Genomic DNA, 25,725 nt, shown 5'->3' on the forward strand with positions numbered 1-25,725 from the left:
ATTCTTGGCCCCACGTAGGACCAGGCACAACTTACCTGAAAGTATCAATGGTGAATTCTTTTGTCCTTTTTACATTTTACTAGCCTACAATAGTCTGATGACTAAAATAAATGTCTCTGTCTCAATATTTTTCTCCTCCTTTCTCACTTGGTTATACTTGGCTATCATTGCACATTTTTTATTGTCTTAAATGATGTAGAGGCAGTGAATTATTGCTCCAATTGATACTGAATTCTGAAAGAGATGGTAGTGGCTAAACAACATGCTGAGGAATGACCATTTCTGCACCTCTGCTTAGCATGCCAGCTGCTTCCCATTAAAAGCAGTTTCTTTCAATTACAAATTCCACTATTTTTTTTTATCTCTTGTTCTATAATTTTGCAGTTGATAGTGGATTCCTTGACTAGTTTCATGGCTGTGAAACTACAGAAAGCCAGAGGGCCTGTCAGTAATACAGTGTGTTAGCATGAACAGTGCAGTAAAAATTCATAATGTGATGAGTCAGTTTGGTTCTGTTTTTTACAGGGCTGCATCTCCCTGTTCATCCGATTTCATTCTGTTGAGTTTAGTGGCTTTCACTTAAATGACGGTTCTTTTTATAAACTTCAAAGTCATCCTGAGGTTAAGCTCTGTTTTGCTGAGGAGCTCTTGTAGAGTAGCCCATATCACTTCCTTACCTTTTTGAACTGCTAGAACCAGATCTTGGCAGTGTTGGGAAAGCTGGTCATAGCTCAGGAATCTAGTCTGGTTTCCTCCTTTTGCCAGTGTAGGTTGGAAGCAACAAGGGCCAGATCACTTGAGTGAGGAAAGCCTGCTTCTGACTGGGGTAAAATGTTACAGCTTGCTGTATTTGAATCCTGAATGTATAAGCACCATAGAATTTCAAGAATCAAAAGTACAATTTTTAACCTAACGTGTTCTTTATTATTGTAGGGTCAGATTTGACCCAGCCCCCATATGGATGTGAAAGGACGTGGGGAGGGCAGTGCACACAGCCACTTTCCTTTTGTGCTTCTCATACAGGGGCTGAGAACCATCTTCGGTCCTTGCACTCACCTGAGCATAAAGGCTATGTGGTACTAGCACTGCCAGCTGTGCCAAAGAGGAGGAGGGACAGGGATGAGCATGGGCCCTGTACTTGCCTATCCTTCAGCACTGGCTTGGGGCCATACTAGCAGCAGCACCTGCACCCCTTGCACACTGGGGAGCATGATGCCTTCCATATTCCCTATTGGGGCAAGTGTGGTTCTGCATCATCCCCAAACTGGGATTGTGCAGAAAAGGCACAATAGAGCTCTGGACACTGAAGTTTCCTAAGTTACAGCCTGACACAACCACTAGGCATGACAGAAATAACCGAGAGACCGTGTAACAGTAAGTATATGCTAACAGACAGTAAGAATCCATTATTACAGCATTAAAATGCAGCTCTATTTTAGTAGTCTATTAAAAATGGAGATGCTTGGCATATTGGCTAATTAGGCAAAAAGGCATGAGAAAGAATATGATTATCTGGAGATAATCACGTCTGTGGTGTTTTTACAAGGCATGTACCTATGCAGTGGCATAACATTTGGTTTAGTGCTGTTATGTAGGGTTTGTGTAGGGAAGGTGTAGTGCAACCCACTTCATGTAAGTGTATAGCTTTTAATTGCATCATCTATTTAATTCATAAATTTTGCATTGTTAGTCAGTAGCGGCTTATATAATACATGGTACGTGTGTGACAAAGGGATTGTTTATTGCTGACTATATTAATGGTGGTAGTAATTTGTATTAGAGTGGTACCTGGGGCAGGACTCTACTGTACAAACAATTAATAAGACGACAGTCCCTACCCTAGATAGTTCACAATCTAGGTTTGTGACAGGATATAGCAGGGGGATGCAACAGACAGATGGGAATGGAGGACAAAGGGTCGCCGGGCTTGTACACTCCCCCCTCCCCACTTTTGGGGTGGGGAGCAGAGCATTGTGACCCCCACAGCTGGGTCTAACTTCTCACCCTGCATTTGAGGGCACTTTGGCCTAGTGGCCCAAGTCAGTATGGCTGCCCTTGCAGTCTGGGCTGTGTGGACTAGTGACCAGATCCCTAGGGTGGCCCTGGTTCGCAGGCAACAATGCCTGGTGGCTGGAATCAATAAAGCAGCCCTTTTGAGCGGGGAAGCACGGCCTAATTGCCAGAGTCAATAAAGCAGCCCTTTTAGTCAGGGTAGCATGGCCCAATGGCCGGAAACAATAAAGTGGCCCTTTCAGTCAGGGCAGCATGGCCTAATGGTGTGTTGGGGGAGTGGGATGCCACCTAGGGATGTGTGGCACTGGGGATAAAGGAGTCAGGCCCTCCCTGCTCCTCCAAGCCCCAGCCCAGAGCCCTGGCAGTGGCGGGGGTACTCACCACTGAGTCACCAAGGGTCCTCCTGAAACATGCTGACTGGTTCCCTGATTCACCCCCTGTAAAAAAATGTAAGTCCCCTGGGCTACTTCCTACCCTTTTCCCCGGTGACGAAATCTGTAGCTCTCGCGGGTCTCTGGGGTTGCCGGGAGCTTTGTTTCCCTCTGTGCCTGCTTCAGGTGGTGAGGTGGCTGCCTTGGGTTGCGGTGCTCTCAGCCTGAGCGTTCTGGGGCTCCAGAGGTTCTTGGGCTGGAGCCCACAAGGTGCATCCTCTCTCCTCAGAGATCCACCCCAACTGAGCTGGACTGCGCTCTTTAGTACTGGGGCTACAGGTGGAGCATGCCCAGTAGAGCCGAGGGCCATGGGATTAGCCCGGGTCAGACCAGTGCAGGGCTTGCATACCCTGTCACACAAGGTAACAATGATGTGAGCACTTCTTGCATGGAAGATAGTGGTCTCATTCTTGGTTATATTGTAATTTGTTTTAACAATTTGTTTTTGTTCAAGGAGTGTCCCTGTGTGTGCTCCATTCTAGGTGTCCGAGTGCCCTGTGCGTGAGATCGGAGATTTATGGTAGCAGTGCCCGGTTGCTCGCACATTCGCTGTCACCATCTTGCGCTGTTTTCGGTGGTTACATAGCACTGTGCGACCAACTGTCCCTCAGTTCCTTCTCTACGCCTTTGGCTTGAGTCAGAGCCCACAGCAGCGCCCTTCTCCTTAGAAACCTAGTAAATTCTAATTTTTTTTTCCTTTTTTCCTCCCTATATTTAAAAAAAAAAAAAAAAAGGGTATTTTTTCCCATCCTATTTTCCCTGGAGTTTTCCCCCTGCTTCTGCCTATAGATATAGTTAGAAAATAGAATAGGAATATACACAATGGGCAAAAACCCAGGCATGTCTGGTTCCCCAGGGTTCAATTGGTGCGTGGCCTGCAGGCTTTCCATTCCACTTTCAGATGGTCACTCACAGTGTGTCCGTTGCCTGGGGGAATCACATATCCCTCAGAAGTGCCACAACTTAAAGGAGAGAGCAAGAAAGGCCAGAGACCTTCAACTGAAACTCCTCCTAATGGAGAAATCACTGCAACCTGCATCGGAGCCTGAACCAGGGTCTTGTCCGAGCCAACCGTCACCCTCGGCAGCCTCAGACACAGGGTTAGCCACAAAAAAACTACCAAGGATTCTGGTAAAAAACAGACCACCAAAAAGCGCTCTGCAAGCTCACCTGTGAGGGAATCATCCAAGAAAAAGCATCCCTCGGCCGCAGAAACCACTTCAGTACTGACGGCACTGAGCGTCTTAGACTCTGGGACTTCAGTACTGTAAGGTACTGCAAGTACCTATAGAACTACAGACCCTAAGAGGTTAAGTTCTGACAGAAGTACTAAGGGCAAGGAAAAGTGCACCACCCCGGTACCTACGGAGCCAAAAAGACAGCTGGCACAGACCGCTTCAACAGCCTATGCCGCTGCCTACAGTACTGGTGAAACCTTCGGCACCGACGGCAATAATACCTACCCCAGCTGCACCAGTGCCTGTACCGACCTTCCCAGTACTGCCGCAGTTTCTCAGGCAGGGTGATCTGGTAGTCTCAGGAACACCAGAATCCCCCCTCTGATGCCAGTGCTACACCAACATGTTCGGTACCGAGCCACATTATTACAACACCCATGGCAGACCAATTATTGTTCAGTGATGACGAGGAGGAGGAAGAAAGTCAAATACGTTCACCTCGCCACTCCCCTCCCATTCATTCTCCCAAACCAGGACCATCCCACCACCCAACATCTCAAGCACCCAGTTGGTACAGACACCCGTGGGTACTGTATCCTATGCAATTCCCACTGCAGTGGCAGTAATGGGACCCTGGGGCCATGTACAGGACCCGACACTCAGGGACCTTAAGCCCACCAAGGTCAAGAGCACCACACTCTACCATGACAATAATGGCTCCACCTCCCTCTGAACCACACGAGGAGATAGGTGATGAATCTGATGTACCATCAGATCAGGAGGATATGGCTCCTCCAGAGTTATCGTCATCTTTTCCAGACAAAACTGTAATGCTTCCACCACCTGCTACTGGAGATGATTTGAAACAATTCCAGGACCTCTTCAAAAGGATGTTGGAGGCTCTCGAAATATCCATGGAAGAAGTACCTGAAGCACGCCACAAGTTGTGCAACATATTACAAACCACTCCATCCTCTAAGATTGCATTACCTGTTAATGATGCAATTATGTAACTTGCAAAAATTGTGTGGCAGACACCCACCACTGCATCACCTTTATGTAAATACTCAGATAAAAAATACTATGTCCCTTCCAACGATAGTGAGTTCCTGTTTTCTCACCCTGTACTGAACTCTTTGGTAGTACAGGCTGTGAATCAGAGAGGTAAACAGCACCACAGCAGAGCCAACACCTTACAATAAAGACTGGAAGAAACTAGACCTCTTCGGACGCAAGGCATACTCGTCTGCCACACTTCAATTCCGCATAGCCAATTATGAAGCGTTATTGTCAAAGTATACCCACGCAATCTTTTCTAAAGTGACTTTTATTGATAATTTACCAGAGGAAAAGAAAGAGCAGTTTAGAGCCAATATCTCTGTGGGCCACCTCATCACGCACACAGCATTACAGGCCTCACTTGACTTGGCCGATACAGTGGCTCGCTCCATAGCCACATCAGTAGTCATGCTCCAGGTGTCATGGCTTCATCTTTCGAGTTTCCCGAAATAAGTACAATGAACAGTAGAAGACCTGCCATTCGAAGACCCAAAGCTATTTGCAGAGAAAACAGATGAGTCTTCACTCTCTCAAAGACTTCTGGGCAACACTCAAATCCTTAGGAATCTACACACCTGCAAACAAAAAGAAACAGGGTAGGTTTTACACTCAGAGATTCTAACCACCTTATGCCCATAGACAATTCAACCAGAGGTGTAAACAGCGTCAGACCAGAAGACACCCAACATCAAATCAACCTGCAACAAGCCAGGAATCCACATTCAGATAACGATTTTGAAGGTCTGGTCAAGAGCACGAGACACACACACACACACACACACACACACACACACACACCCCCCCCCCCAGCGTACTAATGCAGGAAATACCATCTCCACACCATTCGGAAACCGCCTGTCACCATTTCAGAACATCTGGAGAAGCATCACATCAGACAAATGGGTTCTAGAAATCATAGAAAATGGTTATTCCATCCCATTTATGTCTATCCCATCCACCCACCCCCCTTCCCCATCCCTCTTTAGAGACCCATCTCACAAGAACCTGTTACAATAGGAAGTACATTGCCTCATACAGCTGGGCTCAGTAGAACCGGTACCATCACAGTTTCTACTCACATTATTTTCTGACACAGATGAAAACAGGTGGATGGAGACTCATCTTAGAGCTAAGAAAACTCAACAAATTTATCAGAACCCAACATTTCAAAGTGGTGACACTAGCAACAATAATCCCAGCATTAGAAAAGGGCAATTGGCTCTCTGCTCTCGACCTCCAGGATGCATATTTTCATATTACAATTCACCCATCTCACAGGAAATTCCTGAGGTTCACTTTAGGGAACCAGCACTTTCAGAACAAGGTGCTTCCGTTTGGCCTATGGAATACTCCGGGGATCTTTTAAAATGGTCTATTGGTGGTGGCAGCACACTTATGAAAACACGGAATCATGATATTTCCATACTAAGACAATTGTCTGATAAAGGCAATAATACTAAAAGACGCAATGGAGGCTACTCAAGGAGCGATAACCCTGTTCAAGAAATTAGGGTTACAAATAAACGAACAGAAGTCAACAATGACACCTGTTCAAAAACTAGAATTTATCAGAGCCTACCTCAGTACCCTAGAGGCCAGAGCCATACTTCCTCAACAATGATTTATCACCCTAACCAATCTCATAACAACACTGATAGACAGCCTGCAGATATCCACCGGAATGTGCCTGCAACTGTTAGGCCACATATCCGCAACAACTTTCGTAGTCAAACATGCCAGACTTCAAATGAGAAGCCTGCAAGCATGGCTTCGAATGGTTTACATTCCTCAGAAGCATAGTCTCAACAGACTCCTTACAGTACCATCCAAAATAAAAGAATCTCTAAAATGGTGGACTCTTCCCAAAAAAGTCTACACAGGAGTCCCTTTCTCCCAAAGAACCCCAACACTAACAATCACCATAGAGGCCTCCTTAATAGATTGGGGATCGCACCTTCTTGACAACAAGATCCAAGGTCGGTGGTCCAAAGCAAGAGACCAACCAATCTGCTAGAGCTAAGAGCAGTACGGAATACATGCAAATGCTTTCTCCCAGTGAACAAGAACCAATTAATCAGGATCCTAAAGGACAATATGACATGCATGTTTTATATAAACTGCCAGGGCAGTGCAAGATCACACTTCCTATGCACGGAGGCAGTTCATCTCTGGAACTGGTGCATCAGCCACAACATGGACGTAACGGCATCATATCTTCCCGGCTCATTGAACACAACAGCAGATGCACTGAGCAGAGATTTTGTATAGAACCATGAATGGGAAATGGATCCTGTAGTCCTCAACATCATATTCAGTTAATGGGGCTTCCCTTCAATAGACTTATTAGCGACGGCACAGAACACCAAATGCCCACAATTCGGCTCCAGAGCCGGACTAGGTCCGAACTCACTAGGCGATGCTCCCCTCATCAAATGGGAGGCACCCCTAATGTACACATTCCCACCCATACCACTACTAGCCAGGGTCATCCACAAAATCGAGAAGGACAATGCTAAGGTCATCCTCATAGTACCAACATGGCCCAGACAAACCTGGTTTCCCTACCTTCTCCAGATGGCATAAGCCATCCACAGTACCTCCCACAAATACCTCATCTCTCCCAGGACTCGGAACATACCCATCATCCCAACCTGATGATCCTACACCTAAAAGGATGGCTACTCCATGGTTCACGGAAAGTGAGTTAATCTGTTCAAAAGATGTAAAAGACATTCTGATAAACAGCAGAAGACGAAATACGAGAAAGATATACACCTACAAATGGAAAAGATTCTGTACCTGTGAAACAACAAATTCCTCAACCCGGCTTCTTCTCAGCTTCCACAAGTACTAGATTATTAGAATTGAAGAAAAGTGGCCTTACCATAAACTCCATTAAAGTACATCTGGCAGCCATCACAGCTTTTCATGACAAAGTAGACGGCACTACCATATTCACCCATCCAACAACTAAATAATTCCTCAAGGGCATTAAAAATACCTATCCGGAGACCAAAATCCCAGTCCCTACCTGGGACCTCAACCTGGTTCTGCACACACTTATGGGACCACCCTTTGAACCACTTTCCATGTGCTCCCTATTGCACCTCTCCATGAAGGTTGCCTTTCTTATTGCCATCACGTCAGCTAGACGAGTAGGTGAGCTAGGTGCATTAATGGTCAATCCTCCATGTACGATCTTCCTTAAAGACAAGGTCACCTTGAGACCACATCCAAAATTCTTACCTAAAGTCGTTTCTTCTTTTCACATAAACCTATTTACTTACCTGTATTCTTTCCAAAGCCACACTTGGACAAAAGGTAGACAGCATTCTACACTCTTGATGTCTGAAGAGCACTGGCCTTCTACCTAGATAGGACAAAAAGTTTTAGAAAATCACCAAGACTATTAATTTCTACCACAGAATGATCAAAAAGACAGGTTATCTCCAAACAAAGACGCTCCAAGTGGATTTCAGGGTGTATTCAACTCTGTTACCAGAAAATGCACCAACAGGCCTCAGTTTGGATTCACACACATTCTACAAGAACACTCTCGGCATTGGTGGCCTTCCTTAATAATGTATCTATTATAGACATTTGCAAAGCAGCTATTTGGGCATCAATGCATACTTTCTCAAAACGCGACGCAATAGAAAAACAATCAGACTCAAATGCTCTATTAGGGCTGACGGTATTATCAATGGTACATAACATCTCCGAAGCCCCTTACGTCCATTGAGGGGCACTGTTCAACAGTCACCTAAAGTGGAGCACCCACAGGGATACTCCTCAAAGAAGAAGAGAAGGTTACTCACCTTGTGTAGTAACTGAGGTTCTTCGAGATGGTTGTCCGTGTGGGTGCCCCACTACCCTCCCTCCTCCTCTTTACTTCGGAGTATGTAGATAAAAATAGAGAAGGAATTGAGGGACGGTTGGTCGCACAGTTCTATGCAACTGCCAAAAACAGCGCTAGATGATGACAGCGCATATGCGACCCAACCAGGCACTGCTACCATAAATCACTGATCTCACTTGCAGGGCGCTCGGACACCTAAAGTGGAGCACCCACAGAGGCAACCATCTTGAAGAACATCAGTTACTGCACAAGGTGAGTAACCTTCTCTTATCTTTTGTTTTCTTATTTACATGCTGAGCACAGGTAAGTGTGAGACTGTCAGTATGTGGCCAAACATCCCATTTGTGAAGTTTAAGGTTCGGAAAATGAGTTCTCAAAGTAACATTTTTAGATCATCTCAGTAGTAAAGGGTAAACTGTAGAGATAAGTGGAAGGATAGTAAGTAATATAGTGATGACAGTTATGTTATAGGCAAGTACAAACTTCATATTGTAAGACACGTAATTATTTTTTAAAATTTCACTCTTTGATACATTATGTTTTGAGCATATTACAGAGAGAGAATTTATGTTCCTGAGCTTCTGTGCATCACTGAGTGTTCTTTATTTCCTTTAGCCAGCAGTTCTAAAAAATAAATTCATATAATTGCATCTGGAAAAATACTCCTGAAATCACTTAGGAGGCATTATCCAAGGTAACGTCAGCAGAAACCAGCTACTAGAAACTTAGAGTAATCTTCTATATATACAACCATATGTATATAGTAGGCCAGATCATCAGCTGTCCTCAGTGAACTTAAATGAGCTACTTCAATTCTTCTTTGAGTAAATGCAGCCATGTATTCCACTTAGGTGTGTGAACACCCAGTGCACTGGAGCCAGAGAATTTTGTCTAGCAGTACCCATAGGAGATGGCACTTGTACCTTGCGCTCCTAGCCCCTCCCCTGGTTATATGAGGCAGTCTCCCTCAATTCCTTCTTACTGCCCGTGACTGGAGTCGGAGCTCTGTGTGGTTCCCAACCTCACAATCTCTCTCTATTTTTAGTGACTTTTTCTAGTTGCGTATAGTTAGTTACTACCCTTAGTTTTAGTGTTAGTTAATGTTGATTAGCTTTAGTTAAGTATTTCCCTGGTGATGCCCTCACCAGAGTTTAAACATTGTCCGTAGCATAGGGAAGCGATCCCCAACAATGGCCCTCACATGCAGTGCTTGCTGTGCTTGGGTTAGGACCATGTGAAACAACAGTGTTTGATTGTAAATTGTTCACAAAACGGACTCAGGTGGCTAGGGATTCTTTTCTATAGCAGTACCTACTCGAACAGGCCATGTGGCCTGCTTTGGCACCAAGCCCTATGTCAAAACGGAGGTTGCCTGTGGGTTCTGAGAGTTCTGCTGTTTTATGCACTGGAGCTAGTGCCTCTCCAAAGAGATGGAGAAGCTGTTCCCTGATGAGCGCCACAAAGAGAAGTTTGCATAAGACCAATCGAGACCACTCAAGGCCTCGTGGAGTCTCTTCTGCTCCTCCAGTAAGAGCTTGGACTAACATGGTGTTAATGCTGGCATGCAGGATAGAGTAGGTCCCTCTAACCACTCCCCAGTACTGTGCAGGGATGCTACAGATCCTGTACCATCGACTCCAGTTCTAGCCTTGAAGTACCCGTTGAGTCCAGTACTGACAAGGGCGATGCTGGCACCAGCTATTTCTATGCCAGCCATATATCAGGTGGCAATGGACCTCCTTTGCCTTTCCATTCCAATCTCTCCCTTCATCCAGGACTTTGCCAGGTCTGTGTTGTTTATAGCCCCATATAGCTGGGTGGGCTGCCGAACCTTTGGGTGAGTCAGCACCACACCCTGAAGTTTCCCTTCCACAGTCTGTGGAAGTGGGACTGGTGCTGGGCTCGGTGCAAGGATCTCCTCGGCACCGGGAAACTCCTCAGCATTGGTGCACTCAGTGCCGCCAATGTTACCATGGCATAGGGTGACCAGATGTCCCGATTTTATAGGGACAGTCCCAATATTTGGGGCTTTGTCTTTATATAGGTGTCTATTACTCCCCTCCTCCATCCCGATTTTTCATACTTGCTACCTGGTCACCCTACCGTGGCGGCACTCACTGACTTCCACTTTGGCACTGTCAGCTACATCAGTATCGCTGCTGAGTTCAGGGCTGACATCACTCCTGTGTATGGAAACAACGGAGGCATCCTCAGTGCTGGTGCTACTGTTTCCACCATTGGCACTAGTCCCTGCCTTGTTCTGGGTGAAGGATGAGTCAGAATAGTTACTTGCAGCCTTGGGGCTGGCTCCAGCCTTATCCCTGAAAACCCAAGACTCCTTAGTATCAAGGTTGGGATGTTCCTTCTCCCAGTCTCCATTGCCTGGCCCACATCGGAGGCTGTTCATGGAGCACCATGGGAACCAGGATCAGCACTCGTCTTGTGGTTGGGACGGGAACCCTGGCCTGGTGTATATTGGCCATCAGTGCCTTATCCTTATCCCCAGTGGCTTTCAGGGGTCCTGTGGGACACTCCTCTGTAACAGAGGTTGCACTCCTTGTCTTACTCTAAGGTGAGTTCACCTGGCATGTCGATGGCTGGGACCATCGATCCACTGCAGGTCCAGTCACCAGTGAGCCTTCTCCTTGTGGAACCTCCAGAGTTGTCCCATCCAGGTCCATCAATATAGGAGTGGGATCTGTCCCTGGTACAATTAACTGCCTCTTCTTCATCTCCGGACAATTTGGTAGTGACTGGCTCTTCCTCTCCTTTAGTGCCTGGCTACTTTAAGGGCTACCAAGACCTTTTGTGGTGCATGGCTGCTTCCCTGGACATTCAGACAGAGTTCTTGCAGGATAATATCAATATGTTGTTGGATATCCTGCAGCTGTCTGCCCTGGGAGAGTGGCCATCCCTATTAATGATGCACTCGAAGAGCCTACAAAGGTTCTTTGGTGCATGTTGTCATTGGTACCGCCTACTGAAAAGCGCATGGAGAAATGCTACTTTGTTCCGGTGCAGGGATTTAACAACTTTTACTCTTCCATCTGACCCCAGATTCCCTGGTCAGAACTGTGGTGAATGGTAAAGCCTGGCGGGTCTGCTTGAAGTCCGCTCCTAAGAACAAGGAATCTAAAAGGATGGATTTAATGGGTAGAAAGATCTACATCTCCTCTTCCCTGCAAATATGGATTGTGAAACATCAGGCATTGTTGTCTAAATATGACTTTGTGAATTAGATGGCTGTCTAACTTGTAGACCAGTTGCGTGAAGCCTCCAAGGAGGAATTTTGGACATTGGTTGCCAAAGGCTGCTTGATGGCCAAGACATCGTTGCATCTTCAGCCAGAGTGATGGCCTCTGTAGTGATCATTAGAAGGACATCTTGGCTACAGAATTCAGGCATTGCTTCCAACGTGCAGCAGGCTATAGGAGGTTTGCCCTTCAATGACCAAATGCTTTATTTGGATCGGATGGATGAGGCTCTACTCTCCTTCAAGGATTCTAGAGCGACCCTATATTTCTTAGGGGCAGTACAAAGGCACCACTATGGTGGTCAGCAGTAGCAGCAGCAATACTGTCCACAACACACATTTGGGCGATGTTTCTCTCCATTGAGAGAGCAGGACTACCCCTGAAAGGGCTGAGGTCCTGGAGGAGGAGGTAGTTGGATCTGGGTTTGGCCAGTCAACACATGCCTCAGTGTCCCCACAGTGGTCATTTTGATTCCTTTTGTCCAGAGCAATGGTCCAGTTGTCACTGCCTTTACTCTGTTTGGGGATAGGCTCACTTGCTTTCACAGTACTTGGGGCTCAATTACCACCAACAGCTGGTAAGCACCATCAGATCAGGCTGTGCTGTCCAGTCCACCCCTCCGCTGCATCCTCCCTCCTCATCCCTCTTCAGGCACCCCTTTCATAAGTTACTGCTCCTTGAGTAGGTCCACTCTCTACTGGCTTTCGGAGCAGTGGAGGAAGTTCCTGTGGAACACAAGGATCAGGGGTTCTATTCCTGGTACTTTCTGGTTCCCAAATCCAGAGGAGGGATAAAACCCATTCTCGACCTTCACAGCCTCAACAAGTATATCAGATACACGAGGTTCCATATGACCACCCTATTGTCTCAGAATGACTGGTGTGGAACTCTGTACCTGCAGGACGCCTATTTTTTAATGTGGTGATTTTGCTGAGCCACAGAAAATTCCTCTGGTTCATTGTGGAGGATCCCTATTTTCAGTACATGGTACTTCCTTTCAGCCTCTTTTCTGCCCCCTGAGTTTTTACCAAGAGTGTGGTCATGGTGACGGTGTACCTCAGAAAGAAAGGACTCCATATCTGGATAACTGGCTACTGAGGGACAGGTACAGAGAGGAAGTTCTGACTCATGTACACACTACACTGCACTTATTCGACTGTCTCAGTCTCATTCTAAACACTGGGAAGTCAACTTTGGTTCCCATTCAGAACAGAAAGTTCATTGGGGCTCTAATAAACATTATGATTTTGGGAGCATTTTTGCCAGCTGACTGTTTTCAGGTGATTTGCTATCTTTGCTTTGGTTTGCAGTTTGAGCCTTCTATGACAGTTTGGATGTGCCTGAGGCTCTTGGTCCACATGTCTGCTTGCACACAGGCTTGCATCTTTGCCCCCTTCAGATGTGGCTCAGGACAGTTTACCATCCAACTCTTCACCCCATCTCCTTCTACTTGTCCTGGTCTCTTTACAAGTGTGGATGCTTCCAGAGAATGTATGTCAAGGCGTTCCCTTTATCTGCCCTCTACCAGCCAGGTCTGTTGTCATTGACACCTCCCTGATGGGCGAGGGAGCACATCTGGGGTCGCTGAAAATTCAGGGTCTATGATCAGAGCAGGAGGCCTCACTGCATATCAACATGCTGGAGCTTCGGCATCTACAATCCCTGTCACAACTTTCTGGACCATATCAGGGGCCCAGTGATTCACATAGTTACCGACAATACCACCATGACATATTATGTGAACAGGCACAGGGGAGCACATTCCAGGGTGGTCTGCCAAGAGGCAATCAGGTTATGGCAGTTCTGCATCAAGAAGAGTATCACTCCAATAGCCAATCACTTGCCCAGGGTCCAGAATAATCTCACGACCCATTTTATCAGGAATTTTTCTGTGAGTCCTGAGTGGTCCCTGAAGACAAGTGTCCTGCATGGCATCTTTGCAGCTTGGAGCAGTCTGACAATTATCTTATTCACTACAAGGGACAACAGGAAATGTCTATTCTGCTTTTGAGGAGGCCTGAGTCCAGGCTTTCTGACTGATGCCTTCCATCTAAGCTGTCAGTTGGCTCTATTGTATGCTTTTCTTCTGATCCTGATCATTCCACAGGCCATCCTTAAGCTGAAAGTGGATTGGGCCAAGCTCATCCTTGTTGCCCTAGCATGGCAGAGGCAGTGTTGGTTCTCCAACCTTCTTGCACTGTCAATTTAGCCTCTCATTTCCCTTACTGTCCATCCCAACCTACTCACACACAATCATGGTTGTACCTTGTATCCCATGCTCAGCTCACTGCATCTCACTGCATAGCTACTTTGTGGCTGAAAGAGGAGGAAGAATGTTGTTCAGTCGCTGTTCAACAGGTTCTACTCAATAGTAGAAAGCCCTCTACCAGAATGGCTTATTTGGTGAAATGGAAGCTGTTCTGGCTGTGGTCATTTGTCTGCGGTGGTCAGCCAATGCTGGTTCCTATCCAGGACATCTTGGAGTACTTGCTTCATCTTCAGTCATCGGACCTTACACTTAGCTCTTTGAGGGTACATCTGGGAGCAATCACAGCATTTCATCCCCCAGTTCATGGAAGATCAGTATTTTCCAGTGCCATGATAGCAAAATTCTTAAAAGTGCTTCTTCACTTCCATCCTCTGTTCTGGGAGCTGGTTCCTCTGTGGGACATTAACATGTTCCTGGTGGCTGTAATGGGACCGCTATTCAAGCCTCTGGCATCTTGTCCCTTTCGCTATTGTGTCAGAAAACTGCGTTCCTGGTGGCAATAACATCCGGAAGGAAAGTCGGTGAGTTGCACGCTTTGATGGCAGAGTCTCCTTATACAAAATTCTCCACATACAAAGTGATTTTATGGTCGCACCCAATTTTTTAAATCTAAAGTGGTTTCCCAGTTTCATTTGAGCCAGGCGGTATATTCACCGATGTTCTTTCCTAAGCTACATTCATCTCTGGAGGTGCAGCATCTCCATATGTTAGATATCAGACATTGTCTAGCCTTCTACCTGGACAGGACTAAACTGTTTCATCCTTTGCCTCGTCTGCTTGTGTCATATGCAGATCATATGAAGGGACAAGCAAAAATGTTCACAAATGATCTCTGGGTGGATAACCTCCTGTATCAAGACTTCACGCCTCCTCAGCAGGTGCAAGCTCATTGTATGAGAGCGCAAGTTACGCCAATAGCATTCCTCAGTGACATCTCAATATTGGACATTTGCAGGGCTGCCATGTGTTTGTCGATATATACGTTTACGCACCATGATGCCATTACCACATCTTCCAGAGCAGATGCAAATGTTGGTAGCACAGACCTACAATCTTTGTTCAGATAGATTCCAAGCCCCACCTCCTTGGGGCACTGCTTGTGAGTCACCTAGGTGGTTGCGTCTACTTCAAGAAGTAGTAATGGTCACTGTAACTATGGTTCTTCGAGATGTGATGCAGATGGGTATTCCACGACCGACCCACAGTCCCCTCTGCATTGGAATCTCATTTCCGGGTGTTCCATGTGAAGGAACTGAGGGGTGTTGAGGTGGCTCCGCCTGCTATAACTGGGGAAGAGCTATGAGCATAAGTAGTGAATGCCACCTCCTACAGGTACTGCTAGGCAAAATCCTCTGCCTCTGGTGCACTGGGTGTGCACACACCTAAGTGGAATTCATGTTTGCCTTACATCTCGAAGAACCAGTTACGGTAAGTAACCGTTTTTTACACCAGCTGAAGTTCTGAACCACTGTGTGTGTGTTTGCATATAAAATACCAGTCACGACAGCCTGCAGTAGTAGGGGACCAGGCTGTGCCACTAGTTTTTAAATAGAACTCCCCAGTAAAGTCAAAGAAGGGGGTAAGAAGGACATATATAGTTCACACACTTTGTGCTGGGTCTCTGCGTAGGGGTGAATTTTGCCCAAGATGAACAGAAATAAAGTAGAAAGAATGGTCTAGATTTTTCCCATGTTCATGCAGTATGTATTACAGCACTCATTCACACTGATGGCTGGGAGACCCACTGCAGATGCCTGAATTTTGCAAATTTGCAGGTGAAGTGCTCAAGGCCAATAAAATAGTCAAGGACACTCTATCGGTTAACATGGCTGTTCATTTATTTTGACACTTTTTAATTTAGGGTGATGTATTCACAATAATACTTCATATTGTGCTATTAAACGTGCAGTAGACTATATTGTAAAAATAATGCCACATAAGTAATATGAGAACTGCTATCTTAGCAATATAGCGCTCTGCTATTAAATCTTTGCTGAGGAGTCTGGTAAAACAACTAGGGTTTATCAAGTTCATGGGTTAGCAAAGCAAGAATTAGTGAGGCTCAGCTATAGATGGTTCAGTAAATAAACAATCTATTTTTGTCTGACATATTGATGCTGCTAATACAGCCCGTAAGTGTTTGCTCAGTATTTTGTTTACTCATACATATATATTTAAGAAAAATAGGCGCAATAGCATTCTTCGGGGTGTGTAATGTAATTCGTGGTATTCCTCAGGTACTGAGAGCACTTTGACTCACAACACACCTAAAGCCTTCATAAAGTTAGTTAAAATCATATGCTCTGTGATGTGCTATCAGGGTTGTTCAGAAAGTTTCTAGCCTGGCAAAGAAAAAAATCATAATTTGTGTTCAGTTGTTTGTTTATTTTTCAGTATAGTCCCCTTGACATAAATGCACTTGGTCCAGTGCAGCTGCATTTTCTATGTTTGTTTTATAGAAGTCCTTGTCCTGCACATCCAGAAATTCCTCAACTTCTGTGTTCACTTCATTATCATCATTGCAACTCTTCCCACAAAGGTCTTCCTTCAACTTGGGGAACAGGTAGAAGTCTGAGGGATTCAAATCTGGTGAATAGGCTTCATGGGAAGCAGCAGAAAGCCACATTTGGTTGCTGTGGTCACTATAGTCTGGGATGTATAGGGTGATGCACTATCCTGGAGAAGCAAAAGGTTCCCTGAAAATGTCAAGTCGCACTCTTTTCTGATCAGCACTGAACATTCTGGGCACACATCTTGCTGACATGTTTCTCATGCCCAAGTCTTTAGTGTGGCTGGCATGTGTTGACCCACTGCTTATGCCCAGTGTCTCAGCTATGTGCCTGACTGTTCTCTGTCATTCATCATCATCATCCTGTGGACTGCATCAACTTCTTCTGATGTTCTGGCAATCTGACCTTGGCTCAGCCTCAGTGCTGATTCTCCCTTGCTTAAATTCAACAATTCTTTCAGCCCAGTTTTTTTACTGTAGCATATGGGTATCATTCCCCAGTGTTGCAACCCATGTCCTCATGGATTTCCTTTGGAATCCAGCCTTTCTTATGGAGGTACTTGATCACCTCTCTGATTTCATTCTTCTCCATTTTTCAAATCTTCGATGACTACTCTCTTTGACACATCCTCGTACAAGTTCTGTACAGGGGAAAAAATGGCTGCTAACAAAGAAGCATATAAAATCTCAGTACTTTGGTCTGTGACATATGTTGGGCCCTACTGTATAATTAAATAGGTTGGCTAGACACTTTCTGAATGACTCTTATAATAGTACTCTGCAGTTTCATATCCTTTTGTCCATAGATCTCTTCATCTCCATTTTACAGATAGGAGAAATTGAGGCACAAAGGTTAAACAGGTTGCCCAAGGTCATACAGTCAGTCAGCAGTAGAGGTAGGAGTATAACTTAGCTCTCCTATTTCCTGATCTTATGCTCTATCACTGGAAGATAATGTTTAAAGACATATTAACTAAAACTTGTTAGCTAACAAGTTGTAAAACACCACTGATTTTCCTGTACTTGACTGGGCTTCAGTGAGTGTACAATGTATATTCTCACACACCATAGACTTATTGTATACTTATCTTGTATATTCCTTATAGACTTCCCCTGATATTTTAAATTTAGTATAGGAATTTGCTTTAACTGCTGTTAAAGGCTTATTAGCAATGGGTAGAATTAATCAAAGTAGGCTCCCGGCTCCTCTGTTGCTGAATTTGTGCTATAATTCAATTCTCTAGTTAACAATTCTTAACTAAATTCCAGGAACAAAGAGAGAATCTGACCAGTAAAGTCTCAGTTTGAGACAATTATTTAGGGAGAAGGGAACTCAGAAACTGTAGATTTTGAAATGAGCTGAAACACAAGGTCAAAACACCATAATTTTTTCCCTCTGGTTATAAAATCCTACAAAACTTTAAATGTTCAATCATGTGAGAAGATCTGATCATATTGGGAGTTTTTATTTTATTCCAGTTGAGTGTGTATTAAACACTGATGCCATGAAGCACTGTTTTAACTGATTAGAGGGTAATCCTGCTTTTACATACTATCACAAAGCCTGTGCTTTTACTCATGAAAAACTCAGAGTGAAGCCATTTAGAGTTTTGTCTGAATACGGATTGCAGGCTGGAGTCCTTGTTTTGGCAAGAGTGAAAATTCACTTAAATGCTGGGTCCTACTTATTGGTTACTATGGATAAGAGTTTCCAGTTATTGGGCCTTATTTATTACGGCTCTATGGCCCCTTAGACGTGAGCAGGCAGGCATAATAATGCCCTGTCAGTGAATAGCACCAGTACAGATAGTATGTAGGCCAGCTATAGTGGCCCATAGGGGTCATTGCAGCAGGTGTGTGAGTGACAGAGTCTTGAGTTGCTGGTGAGGTGGACAGAATAGTGTGGCAGGGAGCTGACACACAGTTTCATCTCTGTAAAGCTCACTCTTGCTAAGGCAGTGGGGTAACAGTGGCTTAAAGTTCTGGGTTCCTGAGCAGAATAACACAATTCCCACTGCATTGAATATGAAGTGAAACAAAAAATTATCATCCTCTTCCTGGTTTGCCAAACCCAAAATCATAAGTGTATTTGGATCTGGGGATTTCAATCCATTTGACTCTGCAACAATCCTGGGTTTTAAAAATCCTGAGGAATTTTCTCTGCCCAGCAACCATAAATATGAAAATTTCTTCAGGGCTTGGGAGGAGCTGACCTACCCCATTGCTGTCACTTACTTGGGTAGGTTGGGATCCATTTGGAGAAGGAGGGAGGATGTAGCAGAAGGCTCAAAGTGGAGGAGGAAGTAATGGAAGCAGGCTGCCCATCTCAGCTCTCCTGGAGTAGCATGTGAACTTGAAGCATTCTGGACTGGATGCCAGACTACCTGAAGACAGGAAATAGTGGATCAGGGAGGAGAAAGCCATAAGTCTCCCTGAAGGCCACTGGCAATGGGCCTGATTCAGCAACCCCAGTAGAGGGTTCTTGTGTGGTTGGCCCCTGCCACCACCACTTCATCCTAGCAAAGGCTGCAGAAGAGGAATAGGACATAGCTGTGGGAGTACAAGGAAGGCCCTAGGTTGCCTCACTGCTGGCCTGGGGACAACACTAGCACCATTGGCAGAGAAGAGACTTAGGGCAGGTCTACACTCATGACGAAATTCGGCGACAGTTGACGGGAGATATGCAAGTTATGTAGAGTAGCTTATGTATCTCTTGTCAACTTCCTAAATTCTAATTAGCACGGTGTCCCCGCTACAATGCACCGACAGGAAATGCTTTCCCATTGAAGCAGCATTAATCTTTTTCCCGGGGTGGATTTATTCAGTCGACTTCCAGATCAATTGAGCGGTCTCCATTTCTGCTCAATCAATCCCGAAGAATCGATCCTGCAGCACTGAATGTGCTGCCATGAATGAAAACATACCCTAAGTGACAAAAGATAAGTAGGGAGGGGCAGAGTTGTGAAGTGTCCTGGAAGGTGAGGACAAGAAACTTGAATTAGGTGTGGTAGAGAAGAGGGGGAGAGTATTTGACTGTGTGTCCGGGGGGATGATGTGGTCAGGAAGACAGGTAAGATTGACTGTCTTAGCAGTACTATTTTGAATGGGCTGGAAGGGACTAATGCAGATGTCAGGGAGGCCAGAGGGGTGGAGAATGATGCAGATATTAGTACTGAGGGACATGAGAAAGGCCTGAACAAGAGTTTTGGCTGTGTGGCTAGAAGACCAGTTTAGGTTTTAGAAACATTACAGATGAGGACATGTCAAACTGTGAGTGAATAGTGACTTTAATAGAGACCACTGATTACTTCCTCTTGAAATGATGAGTTATGCTCATCACAAGAACACTGAACTAACATGTACACATCCTATCACACTACTACAATAGAAACCATCCAAGAGTGTCATAAAATTATAGCTATAGAAGAACTGTTAGGTCTATTAAAAACAGAACAAAGAACGATAGTATATTCTTGAGTATAGTCTAAAAGACTCCCAATACTTTTGATTGGTGATTTAAAATACTTTGGTGGTGATTTGAAATGCAAAAAGTTTGAAAATCCATGTTTTAAACATACACATGTAACTTTCTTTTCCATTTTAGCTCTACCGGCCCCTTCTGAAAAGATATGCGGAGCTTGAACAAAAGGTGCTGTGCAGTTCAATCTCATCTCATATGGCTAAATAGCAAAGAAAGAAAGAAAGAAATCTAACACTAGCCCAAGGAATTGACTGCAAGGGTGAAGATCAGAAGAAAGTTGACAGAATTTACTGCAGTTGTTTAAGGCATTCTTCTGTATTTTGTGCCAAAAACAAGGTTTAATACATATTGAAATGGTTTTTTAAAAGGTGTTATTGAAAAAGTTACTGAAAGATTGAAATCTTACTTAAATCCACTCAAATTGTTCTTTGTGTCCACAGCATCATTTTTTTCTTAACTCCTTTTCAGAATTGTAATTGGTACTTTATAATAGGAGAGTAACAAAGGTCAGGTTAATTCTGTCTATCCGTCTACTTATGTCTTTCTCTCTATCTATACATCTACTGTATCTGTCTGTCTGTATTGTAGCTATCTACTGCATCATTCTGTCTTTCTAGCTGTCTATTTTATCTGTTATATCTGTCTGTCTATCACAACTATCTTTCTGTATGCATCTAATCTGTCTAGTGTTTTTATACGATGCTCATTACTGTGTTGCCTTACAGAGATTACAGAAAGTTCACAAAAATCTAAGCACCATTGATTTTGGATTCTCTCTCCCCTTTCCTTAGCATGTAAGTATTTTATGAAGCTTCTAGATTGATCTGAAACAGAAGGTGGTGTATGAATTTCCAGGGAATTATGTTCCTCTGAAAGCAGGTATTAATATTCAAGACAGTACTTTTTAATTTTCTCCTCTTCAGTCCTAGTGATGTTCTGTTTCCATTTGTGGAAATGCCTTAATGAGTATTATCTGCTATTACAAAGTACTGTGTTGGATGCATTGGATCAAATCTTGCCATAACTTACGTCTGTGCAAGCACACTGAAGGGTTGTTTGGTTGTAAGTAAGAGGGCAGTTTGGCTCAGTGTATGAAATATGAACTTGATGCTTTTGCAGTTATCTGTAAGTAAAGGGTGTGGTCTCTGAAAGACAGGAGGCTTTGCTAAATGTGTTACAGATGATAAAGAATGTTAAAACAAATAAAGGATCTGTTGGAAATGAGTCTTCTTGTAGATTGTGCCTGTATGTGCTTACAGTGTGTTACATCAGGGGGTGCCCACACTGGGTCAAGCTGAGTGCTACATAGTCTGCTTACTAGAAGTCTGAGGGTCAGATCTAATTTTCAGAAAATGAGGCAGATTCGGCACTGGTGAGGCCACATTTGGAGTATTGTGTCCAGTTTTGGGCCCCCCACTACAAAAAGGATGTGGACAAGTTGGAGAGAGTCCAGTGGAGGGCAACAAAAATGATTAGGGAGCTGGAACACAAGATGTATGAGGAGAGGCTGAAGGAACTAGGCTTGTTTAGCTTGCAGAAGAGAAGAATGAGGGGGGATTTGATAGCAGCCTTTAACTACCTGAAAGGGGGTTCCAGGGAGGATGGAGCTAGACTGTTCTCAGTGGTGGCAGACGATAGAACAAGGAGCAACGGTCTCAAGTTGCAGGTGGGGAGGTCTGGGTTGGACATTAGGAAAAAATTTTTCACTAGGAGGGTGATGAAGCACTGGAATGGGTTACCTAGGGAGGTGGTGGAATCTCCATCTTTAGAGGTTTTTAAGCTGCGACTTGACAAAACCCTTGCTAGGATTATTTAACTGAGGTTAGTCCTGGTTTGAGCAGGGGGTTGGACTAGATGACCTCCTGAGGTCCCTTCCAACTCTATGATTCTATATCTTTGATATTGGGGTATATCCTATAGGGAGGGAATACAGGTATTGATCTGAATCACTTCACCTTTCTGTAGTTCATCTTACCCAAATTTAAAATGGATCTAATTCCATTCCATTTTGTAGAAGGCAATGTTTATAGAAGTTGTTTGAGATCCTTGAAGGAAGTGCATTCTTATTAGGTAGTGTTACTGGAAGTCCAGTTGTATCCAGTTGGAGCATCATGTAATGGTACCTGCAGACTCTTGGAACTGCACCTTTGTATCTGTTAGATTTCCCTCTGAGACCTTTTCCATGCAGCTTATCATAAGAACATAAGAACGGACATACTGAATCAGACCAATGGTCCATCTAGCCCAGTATACCATCTTCCGGGAATAAACAGAACCAGGCAATCCTCCAGTGATCCATCCCCTGTCGTCCATTCCCAGCTTCTGGCAGTCTGAAACTAAGGACACCCAGAGCATGGGGTTGTATTACTGACCATCTTGGCTAATATCCTCCATGTACACTTCCAGAACACCATGTCCAGTTCTGGGAGAACACTTTATCCAGGTCTCTGTGATCCAAAAACTCAGTTTGACTCCAGCTTGTCACTCAAATTATTTATTAGGCCTGTAACAGCTCTTTGCCCATGCTGGCCAGGTCCAGATACAGGGGGTTTAGGTACAGGGTGATAGCACAATTCCAATTCATGTCACACACCACACAGTTTATATACATCTTGCCTAGCTACTAGCCTCTGTATTTCTTGAATGTAAAGACCAATCACTTTGCAAAATGCATAAGGCAGTTTATCAGTTCAGGATGTTTGTGCCTACTTAGTTTACTATAAACATACCCATAATAGTTGAGTTAGTTCTGTCTCCTTATTTAATATAAACATGTCACAACAATTAGACCTTGTCTACACTAGAACTTATGTTGGCAAAACCTTTCTTGCTCCAGGGTTTGAAAAAAACACCGCCCTGAATGACATAAGTTTTGCCGGCATAAACGCTTTTGTGGACAGCACTATGTTGGCAGGAGAGTGTCTCCTGCCGACATAGTTACCGCTGCCTATTGAGGTGGTTTTATTATGTTGGCAGAGCGCTGTTTCCCATCAATATAATGTGGCTACACAAGCAAGTGCTTATGCCAACAAAGCTTATGTTGCTCAGAAGTGTTTTTTTCATACCCCTGAGCAGCAAAAGTTTTGCCAGCATAAGTGCTAGTGTAGACAAGGCCTTAGTTGTTTCAGCTTTATCATGGGGTTAGCTCCTCCTATTGGCCTTGCAAGAGCTGAACTGGGCCAGGTGGTCCCAATCAGCTAAATTAGGCTGCAAATGGGGGAGCTAGAGGCAGCTAATTAGAGAGAGACACTCACCTGTGAAGGATGGGGGAGGGGGAGTGTTTACAAAAACAGGAAATTGGAAGCAGAGGGGGTGGCAGGGAGTCACTCTGTGGGAGAAGGGAGGGCTGTAGAGATGAGTGAAGAGACTGGCAAACTCAGAGGAATGGGGAGGGCTAGAAGGTATGGAAGCAGCTCAGGGAAAGGCAGTAAGGTGCAGTGAACAGACCTTGGCTGCTGTGTAGAGGGTTGCTGAGCCGGAACCTGGAGTAAAAGATGGGCCTGGGTTCCCCTGCCAGCTGCTGAGGGAATGACTCTGTGAGGCAGTGTAGTGGAAGACTGCTGGAGAGCAGGAACTTTGATTATCCCCTCACTCCCTCAGAAAGGGAAACCACAACAGTGACCTGGCTGGAGGGTGAGTCATGAAGAGGATGCTGCAGTTCCCAGAGCAAGAGAGGGGCTGCAGAGGAGAAACTGACGGTGTAATATGCTGGAAGGAGCATCGGCCTGACCGAACTAATCCCCATAACTGCCAGGAGGAGGTGCCACCAGTGGTGAGTGGACAGGCATGACTTGTTCAGCGCATGTCTTTCCTAATTGGGTCTTCCCTTGTTAGCTAAGCCTACTGCCCTATAGTGTAGAGCAGGGTAGGTGCAGGCTGCCTTGTAGATCCGTTGGCTGAACTTGGCCTGTGAGAGGCGCTTATCACCTCTGTGCTGTTCTGTGCTCTGCTGTGTTGTTTGACAGAGTTTCCAAAATGAGAGAGAGGGCTAAAGTAAAGTGGAACTTTTGCGAAAAGCAGAGGGAGTGTTCCCTCCGCTCACTGGCTTTGGGGAATATTGTTTTCCTGATGCCCACTGCACCGGGTGTTCTGGCTGCAGAGCTCCACTCGCTGTTCTGAGTATTTGAGCAAGTGTTGGAAGGCTTGCTCGAGACTCTAGTCAGAGACTGAGGCTCATCAGTTCAGCTCATCCTCACTCCTGCCCTCCCAGTTCCTGTCTCCCACATACTTGATTCAACCAGCCTTTCCCTTTTTGATGACACCCACCAAAATGTGTGGGTCACACTGCTTCGACACTGTCTTATCTGAGCTACTGCTCTTCCACCTCTAAAATTTTTATACTAACTCCCAATAAATTTAGCTGAGACAATCTTCTCAAATAAATACAAAGCAGTAAATTTTTGTATAAGAGACAGGCACAAGTCAGAGCATTGGATCTCAACATCTGGACCCTTTTGAGACCATGTGTTCGTAAAGTGCACAGCACTGCAACTGTAATATATAAACATTACAAACAAAAGATTAAAAGAGCATTAAGATTGTGAAATCAAGCACTCCAGAGTTGGGAAATGCCAGAACTAAGGTTAAAACTTCATTCAGCCCTTTTTCTGTTGTAATACAGTCTGCAATTGCGTCATCACATACTCTTTTTTTTTTTTTTTCCCCCACAGGATCCCTGCCTCATTCAGTGCACAGGGTGGGCCTGGTCTGGGGATGAATCAGGGTTGTATAGTGATGGGAAACTGTAGTCTGTAGGGTCCCTGATTGTTTTGTTGCAGAAGTGTAGTGAATGAGGCAGGAGACTGAAGGAAGAGGAAAGGTTGAAGCAGTTGACTGTCACCCTAGAGAATTGGATTCTATCCCTGTCTCTGCCCCTTTGTCTCTGTGTGATATTAGGCATGCCACTTAAGCCAAATTCCACTATGTGGCATCATATTGACACCCCAGGGGCCATGAGTAGAGTGGGAACCTTTAGGTCCACCGCACATACCTCTCTTGCTTGAACTAATGGAGTAACTAATAGCAGCAGTAGGCTGTCATTCTCTGTGTGGACCAGCACTAGAGGTGAATGGGACACTTAGCTAGTGTATCAACAGACATTTGCTGGTAGCAATAGAATGGAGAGGCTCAGGAATCCTGTGTTCCTTTCTAGACTGTGCAGGGGAGTGTGCTCTAGTAGGCAGCCTCTTCTGGCCATTCACCCCAAACGTGATTCCTTCAGACCAATCCTGTGTTTTCCCTACCCCAGCTCTTCCCAGTCCCATTTTCTTCATCTAGCCCAGTCTCTACGCTTTAGCCTTCTCCTTTCAGTTCCTGCAAGTCCTAGTCTTATCCCCCCAGACTCCATGTCTTCCCCCACCGCCCCAGTCTCTTTGTCCTGTCCAGAGATGCTACTGCAGGGAAAGTCCTGTTCAGTCCCAGACTAGGGTGTGCCCAGTGTAGACAGAATTTTCAGGGAATTTAGCTGCTAAAATCAAAGATGTCTCTGCTGAGCACATGCAACTGTAATTTTTCAAAGGCTTGTAACTTGGCCAAATTGGGTTGGATTTCTATGGGGACTGCAAGAGACATTCCCAACACAAAGGCTCATCTCCTTCCCAAATTTAAAGTCCCTGCTCCAAAGCATGTGGAACATTAGAACTTTTCAAAGAAAAGGTCAGCGGAATTTTTTA

The 25,725-nt window shown here is 44.9% G+C and overlaps 1 protein-coding gene across 2 annotated transcripts in view; it reads left to right on the forward strand.

The window, feature by feature from the left end:
• The window catches only part of XYLB (xylulokinase), a 159,694-nt gene extending 138,417 nt beyond the window's left edge, over positions 1-21,277 (forward strand). For both annotated transcript variants that reach the window (XM_067542761.1, XM_067542762.1), the window contains one exon: positions 20,177-21,277. In XM_067542761.1, coding sequence (XP_067398862.1) covers positions 20,177-20,260 — 84 coding nt within the window. In that variant the 3' untranslated portion in view covers positions 20,261-21,277. The remainder of the gene's footprint in view (positions 1-20,176) is intronic.
• Positions 21,278-25,725: the final 4,448 nt, after the last annotated feature.

Source organism: Emydura macquarii, unplaced genomic scaffold (genome assembly GCF_026122565.2).
Source record: "Emydura macquarii macquarii isolate MOO-44397 ecotype Brisbane River unplaced genomic scaffold, CSIRO-AGI_Emac_v2 contig_719, whole genome shotgun sequence".
In the NCBI taxonomy this organism is placed as follows: Eukaryota; Metazoa; Chordata; order Testudines; family Chelidae; genus Emydura; species Emydura macquarii.